Source organism: Oncorhynchus masou, unplaced genomic scaffold, assembly GCF_036934945.1.
Source record: "Oncorhynchus masou masou isolate Uvic2021 unplaced genomic scaffold, UVic_Omas_1.1 unplaced_scaffold_643, whole genome shotgun sequence".
In the NCBI taxonomy this organism is placed as follows: domain Eukaryota; kingdom Metazoa; phylum Chordata; class Actinopteri; order Salmoniformes; family Salmonidae; genus Oncorhynchus; species Oncorhynchus masou.
This window is the reverse complement of record NW_027012865.1, coordinates 363157-375000: the sequence shown is the minus strand read 5'-3', so window position 1 is coordinate 375000 and position 11844 is coordinate 363157. Positions and strand designations below refer to the sequence as shown.

The window sequence follows — 11844 nt, the reverse complement described above, 5'->3', positions numbered from 1 at the left end:
CTCTTACCATGTCTGCTATGATAGACTCTTACCATGTCTGCTATGATAGACTCTTACCATGTCTGCTATGATAGACTCTTACCATGTCTGCTATGATAGACTCTTACCATGTCTGCTATGTAGGGAGCGCTGGACACGGAGACGCAGAGCAGAGAGACACAGGAGGGTTTGTGATTGAGATGATCCAGCAGGAGAGAGAGAGAGCTACGACCCTCCGTCTGTCTGTCCTGGTCAGTGTCAGTCTGTCTGTGGTCTTCATCAGTCTGTCTGTGGTCTTCATCAGTCTGTGTGTGGTCAGTCTGTTGATCAGTGTGTCTGTGGTCTTCATCAGTCTGTCTGTGGTCTTCATCAGTCTGTCTGTGGTCAGTCTGTTGATCAGTGTGTCTGTGGTCTTCATCAGTCTGTCTGTGGTCTTCATCAGTCTGTCTGTGGTCTTCATCAGTCTGTCTGTGGTCTTCATCAGTCTGTCTGTGGTCTTCATCAGTCTGTCTGTGGTCAGTCTGTCTGTGGTCAGTCCGTTGATCCGTGTGTCTGTCATTGGGTCCGTCCAGCAGAGTTACTCCAGTAACCATCTGTAGAGGTCCCAGTAGAACAGCTACGACCTTCTGCCTGAGGCCTGGAGGACTGAAACAATACCCAGTCAGCTACGACCTTCTGCCTGAGGCCTGGAGGACTGAAACAATACCCAGTCAGCTACGCCCTTCTATCTGGAGGACTGAAACAATACCCAGTTAGTCAATCAGCTACGACCTTCTATCTGGAGGACTGAAACAATACCCAGTTAGTCAGTCAGCTACGACCTTCTATCTGGAGGACTGAAACAATACCCAGTTAGTCAGTCAGCTACGACCTTCTATCTGGAGGACTGAAACAATACCCAGTCAGCTACGACCTTCTATCTGGAGGACTGAAACAATACCCAGTCAGCTACGACCTTCTATCTGGAGGACTGAAACAATACCCAGTTAGTCAATCAGCTACGACCTTCTATCTGGAGGACTGAAACAATACCCAGTTAGTCAGTCAGCTACGCCCTTCTATCTGGAGGACTGAAACAATACCCAGTTAGTCAATCAGCTACGCCCTTCTATCTGGAGGACTGAAACAGAACCCAGTAAGTCAGCTACGACCTTCTATCTGGAGGACTGAAACAATACCCAGTCAGCTACGACCTTCTATCTGGAGGACTGAAACAATACCCAGTTAGTCAGTCAGCTACGCCCTTCTATCTGGAGGACTGAAACAAAACCCTGTTAGTCAATCAGCTACGCCCTTCTATCTGGAGGACTGAAACAGAACCCAGTAAGTCAGCTACGACCTTCTATCTGGAGGACTGAAACAATACCCAGTCAGCTATGACCTTCTATCTGGAGGACTGAAACAATACCCAGTTAGTCAGTCAGCTACGCCCTTCTATCTGGAGGACTGAAACAAAACCCTGTTAGTCAATCAGCTACGCCCTTCTATCTGGAGGACTGAAACAAAACCCTGTTAGTCAATCAGCTACGACCTTCTATCTGGAGGACTGAAACAATACCCAGTTAGTCAATCAGCTACGCCCTTCTATCTGGAGGACTGAAACAGAACCCAGTAAGTCAGCTACGACCTTCTATCTGGAGGACTGAAACAATACCCAGTCAGCTACGACCTTCTATCTGGAGGACTGAAACAATACCCAGTTAGTCAGTCAGCTACGCCCTTCTATCTGGAGGACTGAAACAAAACCCTGTTAGTCAATCAGCTACGCCCTTCTATCTGGAGGACTGAAACAAAACCCTGTTAGTCAATCAGCTACGACCTTCTATCTGGAGGACTGAAACAAAACCCTGTTAGCCAATCAGCTATCACCTTTATCTGAGGCCTGGAGGACTGAAACAAAACCCAGTTAGTAAGTCAGCTACGACCTTCTATCTGGAGGACTGAAACAATACCCAGTTAGTCAGTCAGCTACGCCCTTCTATCTGGAGGACTGAAACAAAACCCTGTTAGTCAATCAGCTACGACCTTCTATCTGGAGGACTGAAACAAAACCCAGTTAGTCAGCTACGACCTTCTATCTGGAGGACTGAAACAATACCCAGTTAGTCAATCAGCTACGACCTTCTATCTGGAGGACTGAAACAATACCCAGTCAGCTACGACCTTCTATCTGGAGGACTGAAACAATACCCAGTCAGCTACGACCTTCTATCTGGAGGACTGAAACAAAACCCTGTTAGTCAATCAGCTACGACCTTCTATCTGGAGGACTGAAACAAAACCCTGTTAGCCAATCAGCTACGACCTTTATCTGAGGCCTGGAGGACTGAAACAAAACCCAGTTAGTAAGTCAGCTACGACCTTCTATCTGGAGGACTGAAACAATACCCAGTTAGTCAATCAGCTAAGCCCTTCTATCTGGAGGACTGAAACAAAACCCTGTTAGTCAATCAGCTACGACCTTCTATCTGGAGGACTGAAACAAAACCCTGTTAGCCAATCAGCTATCACCTTTATCTGAGGCCTGGAGGACTGAAACAAAACCCAGTTAGTAAGTCAGCTACGACCTTCTATCTGGAGGACTGAAACAATACCCAGTTAGTCAATCAGCTACGCCCTTCTATCTGGAGGACTGAAACAATACCCAGTTAGTCAATCAGCTACGCCCTTCTATCTGGAGGACTGAAACAATACCCAGTTAGTCAATCAGCTACGCCCTTCTATCTGGAGGACTGAAACAATACCCAGTCAGCTACGACCTTCTATCTGGAGGACTGAAACAATACCCAGTTAGTCAGTCAGCTACGGCCTTCTATCTGGAGGACTGAAACAATACCCAGTTAGTCAGTCAGCTACGACCTTCTGCCTGAGGCCTGGAGGACTGAAACAATACCCAGTTAGTCAGTCAGCTACGACCTTCTGCCTGAGGACTGAAACAATACCCAGTTAGTCAATCAGCTATGACCTTCTATCTGGAGGACTGAAACAATACCCAGTCAGCTACGACCTTCTATCTGGAGGACTGAAACAATACCCAGTTAGTCAGTCAGCTACGACCTTCTATCTGGAGGACTGAAACAATACCCAGTTAGTCAGCTACGACCTTCTATCTGGAGGACTGAAACAATACCCAGTTAGTCAATCAGCTACGACCTTCTATCTGGAGGACTGAAACAATACCCAGTCAGCTACGACCTTCTATCTGGAGGACTGAAACAATACCCAGTCAGCTACGACCTTCTATCTGGAGGACTGAAACAATACCCAGTTAGTCAGTCAGCCACGGAATAGAATAGATATGTTCAGTGTCTGTTACCAGGTCTTCGGATGGAGGGTGGCGGCGGCACAGAGAGCAGCGTCAGAGGGATTCTGGGAGTTCAACATGGACGCCATCAGAGAGACGAGTCTGGAGTCACACGGACCGGACCTGCAGAATCAGAACTTGACAATCTCATTGAACAATCTGACGTTACATGTTCATATTACAAGGTGTGTGTGTGTGTGTGTGTGTGTGTAGTCAGTGTGTGTGTGTGTGTGTGTAGTCAGTGTGTGTGTGTGTAGTCAGTGTGTGTGTGTAGTCAGTGTGTGTGTGTGTGGAGTCAGTGTGTGTGTGTGTGGAGTCAGTGTGTGTGTGTGTGTGTGTGTTTGTGTAGTCAGTGTGTGTGTGTGTTTGTGTAGTCAGTGTGTGTGTGTGTGTGTGTGTGTGTGTGTGTGTGTTTTGTGTAGTCAGTGTGTGTGTGTGTGTGTAGTCAGTGTGGGTGTGTGTGTTTGTGTAGTCAGTGTGTGTGTGTGTGTGTAGGACTGAGTGAGGACAGAGAGAAGGAGACTAATCTTATTGGACAAGTCCATGTAGTCCCTCCCCCATTTCAGTGACTCCCCCCCCCCCCCCTCCTTTTTAGTACTAAATAAACAGCACGTTGTCGTAGCAACCTGGTTACCTTGGAAACACAAGCGATGTTCAGAATCAACCCAACACCGTAATGCCGTCGGAACACCAAACACACCTGTATGTAGCCAGCAGGACGTCCATTAGAGGCTGCGTGACTGCTCTGCGGCCTTCTCGAACCAACCCCTCCAGAGGCCTCAGGACTCGCCTGATCACCGAGCCCCGCAGAGGAGCCTCCAGCTCGGGGAGAGTCAGGGCCAGCAGCCTCAGCCCCTGGAGCACCTGGTGACACGTCATTACAATAGAAGACCATTATAAAAACACCTTCAGAAACACATCATTATTAAAGGGTTCGCAGAGTGAAACTGTTAGGAAAATGATGATTAAATGACTGAACAAATCATTTTAAATGGAACTGTAACTAAGTAAACTCATACTCTGTTTTATTATATCTGATTAACAACAGGAGATCATAAGAAGGGATTGTGAGACACGGACAAGGAGTAATTAAAGTTAATGAACACCATTCCAACTAGGCAGAAACGAATGGGTTGTGGGTTAAGTAAACAGATAAGGTAGTTAACCTATGGTTGAACCGAAGAAACTGAGCTCTGGGGTGTTTTAGATAAGGCAGTGAGTGCATTCCTAGGTTCTCTGTTAATTAGAACTGTCAGCTCAGTGGTGATCGATAATGTTGAGGGGTCAAAAGTTAATTCAATTATGTTGTGTGACCTGTTACTAAGTTAGAATGAACTTTCAACCCCACTTGATTCTAGGTCGGGAGGAGGGGATTCATTCTAGAAGCAATGAAATGACGTCATGTTATTGTATATAAACTGTTGCTCGTGGTAACGTGGGAGCGCGCTCCGAGAATAAATTCTGTTACCCATTATTGAAAAGACTGGTCTCCGTCTATTTTATGCAAACAAGAATCTTACAAATTCTCATAAAATAGATTAAGGGAATTCCATTAATGAATTAAATTACAGTAACAGAAACTGTTCATATTCTCATAAATCTATATATATGGTCAAATAACTCAAGCGTAGATGGTTCACTTTTTTTTCTAAGTTGGCACACAGAAACTAGAGGCCTTAGGTCCTCGCGAGCGGGGCAGCGGTCTAAGGCAATGATCCCACAGTGCTAGAGGCGTCACTACAGATCCGGGTTCGATCCCGCGACAGGGAGTCTCACGAGGCAGTGCACAATCGGCCCAGTGTCGTCCAGGTTAGGGGAGGACTTGGCCGGCCAGGACGCCCTTGTCCCATCGCGCTCTAGCGACTCCTTGTGCCGTCCGGGAGCCAGCTGTACCGTGTTTTCTCCGAAACATGCTTCCAGGTTTAGCGAGCAGTGTGGCTCGGCAGGGTCGTGTTTCAGGGGACGCATGGCTCTCTTCGCCTCTTCTGAGTCCGTACGGGAGTTACAGCGATGGGACAAGACTACAACTACCAATTGGTTCCTATTAAATTGGCGGAAAAAGGGGTCTAAAATGTAAATAACGGTCATGAGTAACATGGTAAAACATAATGTCACAGATTGGCCTGTAGGTGGCGTTGTAACAGAGCACTCAACAACACTATGTCCACATTTATCTATATGCCAACAACACCTAATTTATCATAACTATTAGATAACAATTACTAATTGCTAAATTTCCTCGTATATATTCAGCCAATAGCAGGACTGGAACATGGTTCAAATCACACACTTATCAAGAGAACATCCCTGGTCATCTACTGCCTCTGATCTGGAGGACTCACTAAACAGCGAACATCCCTGGTCGTCCCTACTGCCTCTAATCGGGAGGACTCACTAAACAGAGAACATCCCTGGTCATCTACTGCCTCTAATCGGGAGGACTCACTAAACAGAGAACATCCCTGGTCATCCCTACTGCCTCTGATCTGGAGGACTCGTTCCTACATGATACTTCCTTTGTTATCCAACTGATCTTGTGTCCTTTCTGTCATCCTGTGGACCCCGTTCATTGCTGCTCGCAGCTATAATTATCTGTCTTCAACCACTTCTTCTCCTCCCCTCCCCCTCCTTTCTTTTCCCTCCCATCTCCTCTAGGGGCACCGCTGTAAAAAAAAAAATCTATATATATATTCTCAATCAACCAATCGTACCTTGGTGTGGCTGTCTGACTCCAGAGAGCTCTCCAGGTGCTTCAAGATCTCCATGGTGATGGAACACCCGCTTCCTGGACTTGTCTCCATGGTTACGTCCAATTCTACCTCTTCCTTATTGGGTGGAACAGTGAGGCCATTCCCCTGGGTTGTGTGTGAGGTTGTAGCTGGCTGGTGGAAGGTTAGGAGGCGGGCCAGGAGGTGATTTGCGGCCGAGGCGACGAATAGGCTGGGGTCAGTCTGTAGCTGGAGGAGGGGTTTGGTCAGGCCTGAGGAGATACAATCAAATACACCTGCTTCGTAAACAACAGGCGTAGACTAACAGTGAAATGCTTTCTTACGGGCCCTTCCCAACAATGAGGAGGGAAAGACAATAGAGAAATAATAGCAAAACAAAACATGTAATAATAAATACACAACGACAACATGGCTGTTTACACAGAGTACCAGTACTGAGTTGATGTGTAGGGATACGAGGTAGTTGATGTGTAGGGGTACGAGGTAGTTGATGTGTAGGGGTACGAGGTAGTTGATGTGTAGGGGTACGAGGTAGTTGATGTGTAGGGGTACGAGGTAGTTGATGTGTAGGGGTACGAGGTAGTTGATGTGTAGGGGTACGAGGTAGTTGATGTGTAGGGGTACGAGGTAGTTGATGTGTAGGGGTACGAGGTAGTTGATGTGTAGGGGTACGAGGTAGTTGATGTGTAGGGGTACGAGGTAATAACATGGCTGTATACACAGAGTACCAGTACTGAGTTGATGTGTAGGGGTACTAGATAATAACATGGCTGTATACACAGAGTACCAGTACTGAGTTGATGTGTAGGAGTACGAGGTAATAACATGGCTGTATACACAGAGTACCAGTACTGAGTTGATGTGTAGGGGTACTAGGTAATAACATGGCTGTATACACAGAGTACCAGTACTGAGTTGATGTGTAGGTGTACGAGGTAATAACATGGCTGTATACACAGAGTACCAGTACTGAGTTGATGTGTAGGGGTACGAGGTAGTTGATGTGTAGGGGTACGAGGTAATAACATGGCTGTATACACAGAGTACCAGTACTGAGTTGATGTGTAGGGGTACTAGATAATAACATGGCTGTATACACAGAGTACCAGTACTGAGTTGATGTGTAGGGGTACGAGGTAGTTGATGTGTAGGGGTACGAGGTAATAACATGGCTGTATACACAGAGTACCAGTACTGAGTTGATGTGTAGGGGTACGAGGTAATAACATGGCTGTATACACATAGTACCAGTACTGAGTTGATGTGTAGGGTAATAGCATGGCTGTAAACACAGTACCAGTACTGAGTTGATGTGTAGGGGTACGAGGTAGTTGATGTGTAGGGGTACGAGGTAATAACATGGCTGTATACACAGAGTACCAGTACTGAGTTGATGTGTAGGGGTACGAGGTAGTTGATGTGTCGGGGTACAAGGTAATAACATGGCTGTATACACAGAGTACCAGTACTGAGTTGATGTGTAGGGCTACTAGATAATAACATGGCTGTATACACAGAGTACCAGTACTGAGTTGATGTGTAGGGGTACGAGGTAGTTGATGTGTAGGGGTACTAGGTAATAACATGGCTGTATACACAGAGTACCAGTACTGAGTTGATGTGTAGGGGTACTAGATAATAACATGGCTGTATACACAGAGTACCAGTACTGAGTTGATGTGTACTAGGTAATAATATATTTTTTTATACTTAGCATTTTCTATGTGTGGTCTGAGACAGGCGTTTAGATTCTGTTTGTTCAAGTGCAACGTTAATAACGATGGTTTTGGGTAACCACTCAGAGATGTAACGTTGCTCGTACGAACAATGAAATTCGCCTTAAGGCCTGGTTTCCCAAAAGCATCTCAATCGCCCTTCACACTGCCCTTTCTCACCTTGACAAGAGGAACACCTATGTGGGAATGCTGTTCATTGACTACACCTCAGCGTTCAATACCATAGTGCCCTCCAAGCTCATCACTAAGCTAAGGACTCTGTATGTGTATTCTACTATTCTAATTCTCAACAGTATGTGTATTCTACTATTCTAATTCTCAACAGTATGTTTATTCTACTATTCTAATTGTCAACAGTTTGTGTATTCTACTATTCTAATTGTCAACAGTATGTGTATTCTATTATTCTAATTCTCAACAGTATGTGTATTCTACTATTCTAATTCTCAACAGTATGTGTATTCTACTATTCTAATTCTCAACAGTATGTGTATTCTACTATTCTAATTCTCAACAGTATGTGTATTCTACTATTCTAATTCTCAACAGTATGTGTATTCTACTATTCTAATTCTCAACAGTATGTGTATTCTACTATTCTAATTCTCAACAGTATGTGTATTCTACTATTCTAATTCTCAACAGTATGTGTATTCTACTATTCTAATTCTCAACAGTATGTGTATTCTACTATTCTAATTCTCAACAGTATGTGTATTCTACTATTCTAATTCTCAACAGTATGTGTATTCTACTATTCTAATTCTCAACAGTATGTGTATTCTACTATTCTAATTCTCAACAGTATGTGTATTCTACTATTCTAATTCTCAACAGTATGTGTATTCTACTATTCTAATTCTCAACAGTATGTGTATTCTACTATTCTAATTCTCAACAGTATGTTTATTCTACTATTCTAATTCTCAACAGTATGTGTATTCTACTATTCTAATTCTCAACAGTATGTGTATTCTACTATTCTAATTCTCAACAGTATGTGTATTCTACTATTCTAATTCTCAACAGTATGTGTATTCTACTATTCTAATTCTCAACAGTATGTGTATTCTACTATTCTAATTCTCAACAGTATGTGTATTCTACTATTCTAATTCTCAACAGTATGTGTATTCTACTATTCTAATTCTCAACAGTCTGTGTATTCTACTATTCTAATTCTCAACAGTCTGTGTATTCTACTATTCTAATTGTCAACAGTATGTGTATTCTATTATTCTAATTCTCAACAGTATGCGTATTCTACTATTCTAATTCTCAACAGTCTGTGTATTCTACTATTCTAATTGTCAACAGTATGTGTATTCTATTATTCTAATTCTCAACAGTCTGTGTATTCTACTATTCTAATTCTCAACAGTATGTGTATTCTACTATTCTAATTCTCAACAGTATGTGTATTCTACTATTCTAATTGTCAACAGTATGTGTATTCTACTATTCTAATTCTCAACAGTATGCGTATTCTACTATTCTAATTCTCAACAGTATGTGTATTCTACTATTCTAATTCTCAACAGTATGTGTATTCTATTATTCTAATTCTCAACAGTATGCGTATTCTACACTTCTAATTCTCAACAGTATGTGTATTCTACTATTCTAATTCTCAACAGTATGTGTATTCTAATATTCTAATTCTCAACAGTATGTGTATTCTACTATTCTAATTCTCAACAGTATGTGTATTCTACTATTCTAATTCTCAACAGTATGTGTATTCTACTATTCTAATTGTCAACAGTATGTTGAGACCCCGACTGAGATCACTCTGACATGTCGAGACCTACCATTAACATAGACAGGTTGGTTGTTTAGCAATACCCAACTATGGGGAAACAGACAGGGTTGGCTTAGATTATTGATAGCATGTAAACGATATTTAATCTCCAATGTTAATTGAAAACATAAAGTTGCACAATGAGAACTTGTCTCAAAATACATTGTTACAGTTGTTGGTTAGCTAGCTAGCAATTTTTTTTTTTTTTGCGATATTAGCAAAACACAAAAAACAGCCCACACCTCAGAACGAGATCAAACGAACTGAAACGAGCCCAGATCCTCCACGTGACAGTTCCTTGTCATTGTTGCTATTCGACCGTCCAGAACCAGAACAACACGCGGCATTCTGACTCTTTGAAGAGCGCGTCGTTTTTCGAGACAGCTAACCCGTGGACAGAAATCCATACTTTAAGAAAGGCTGTTACCGTATCCTACTACCAGTATACTACTGTAGTAACCTGTAGATAGAAACCCATAGAAAGTCTGCTCTAGATAGTATACTACTGTAGTAACCTGTAGATAGAAACCCATAGAAAGTCTGCTCTAGATAGTATACTACTGTAGTAACCTGTAGATAGAAACCCATAGAAAGTCTGCTCTAGATAGTATACTACTTAGTACTACTGTTGATAGAAACCCATAGAAAGGCTGCTCTAGATAGTATACTACTATAGTACTACTGTTGATAGAAACCCATAGAAAGGCTGCTCTAGATAGTATACTACTATAGTAACCTGTAGATAGAAACCCATAGAAAGGCTGCTCTAGATAGTATACTACTGTAGTAACCTGTAGATAGAAACCCATAGAGAGGCTGCTCTAGATAGTATACTACTATAGTACTACTGTTGGTAGAAACCCATAGATAGGCTGCTCTAGATAGTATACTACTATAGTAACCTGTAGATAGAAACCCATAGAAAGGCTGCTCTAGATAGTATACTACTATAGTACTACTGTTGATAGAAACCCATAGAAAGGCTGCTCTAGATAGTATACTACTATAGTACTACTGTTGATAGAAACCCATAGAAAGGCTGCTCTAGATAGTATACTACTATAGTACTACTGTTGGTAGAAACCCATAGAAAGGCTGCTCTAGATAGTATACTACCGTAGTAACCTGTAGATAGAAACCCATAGAAAGGCTGCTCTAGATAGTATACTACTATAGTACTACTGTTGGTAGAAACCCATAGAAAGGCTGCTCTAGATAGTATACTACTATAGTACTACTGTTGGTAGAAACCCATAGAAAGGCTGCTCTAGATAGTATACTACTATAGTACTACTGTTGGTAGAAACCCATAGAAAGGCTGCTCTAGATAGTATACTACTATAGTACTACTGTTGATAGAAACCCATAGAAAGGCTGCTCTAGATAGTATACTACTATAGTACTACTGTTGCTTTCATGACAGCTGGGAACTCGGGAACAAAACGCATTCAAATCATGATGTCGGTGAAAAAAGTTGGAAAGTCGAAGCTCTAGAAAGATGTAGAAGCTCTAGAAAGCTGCAGAAGCTCTAGAAAGCTGCCGAAGCTCTAGAAAGCTGTCGAAGCTCTAGAAAGATGCCCGAGTTAACGACTTCGAATTTCGAGTTGGATGACCAGTTCCCAGTTCTCTGTAACGGACTTGAAGTCGGAAGTCTGAGGTTTCTGAGTTGCCAGCTGCGTCATACCTACCAGCCTGATCCAGGAAGTGAAAGGCCTGTGTGTGGCGCATCATGTTACTCAGGCCATGGATCCAGCCAATCCGCACGCTCGGATCCTCCCATAGGCCAGCCACCTGCCATCGCTCGCTGTCGTAGGCCACGCCCAGGATGGATCGATCCTGAGATGGGATGAAGAGATAACGAATGTCTAGGAGGTGAAGACAGTCCGACGCCCAATCACAAACGGACCCCAAAACGCTAAGCACTTGTGGAGAGCGGAGAGGATTTGATTGGTGTTTACCCTATTACCATATTGACTATCCTATTACCATATTGACTATCCTATTACCATATTGACTATCCTATTACCATATTGACTATCCTATTACCATATTGACTACCCTATTACCATATTGACTACCCTATTACCATATTGACTACCCTATTACCATATAGACTACCCTATTACCATATAGACTACCCTATTACCATATAGACTACCCTATTACCGTATTGACTACCCTATTACCGTATTGACTACCCTATTACCATATTGACTATCCTATTACCATAGACTACACCTGACTCTAACCTATTACCATAATGACTACACCTGACTCTATCCTATTACCATAATG

General features: G+C 42.9%; 1 protein-coding gene across 2 annotated transcripts in view; it reads right to left on the bottom strand.

Moving 5' to 3' along the window:
• The window catches only part of LOC135536602 (BRCA1-associated ATM activator 1-like), a 48483-nt gene that overhangs the window by 20112 nt on the left and 16527 nt on the right, over nucleotides 1-11844 (bottom strand). For both annotated transcript variants that reach the window (XM_064962888.1, XM_064962889.1), the window contains exons 4-8: nucleotides 11238-11385; nucleotides 5995-6263; nucleotides 3984-4147; nucleotides 3296-3406; nucleotides 108-624 (exon numbers count right to left, since the gene is read on the bottom strand). In XM_064962888.1, coding sequence (XP_064818960.1) covers nucleotides 108-624; nucleotides 3296-3406; nucleotides 3984-4147; nucleotides 5995-6263; nucleotides 11238-11385 — 1209 coding nt within the window. The remainder of the gene's footprint in view (nucleotides 1-107; nucleotides 625-3295; nucleotides 3407-3983; nucleotides 4148-5994; nucleotides 6264-11237; nucleotides 11386-11844) is intronic.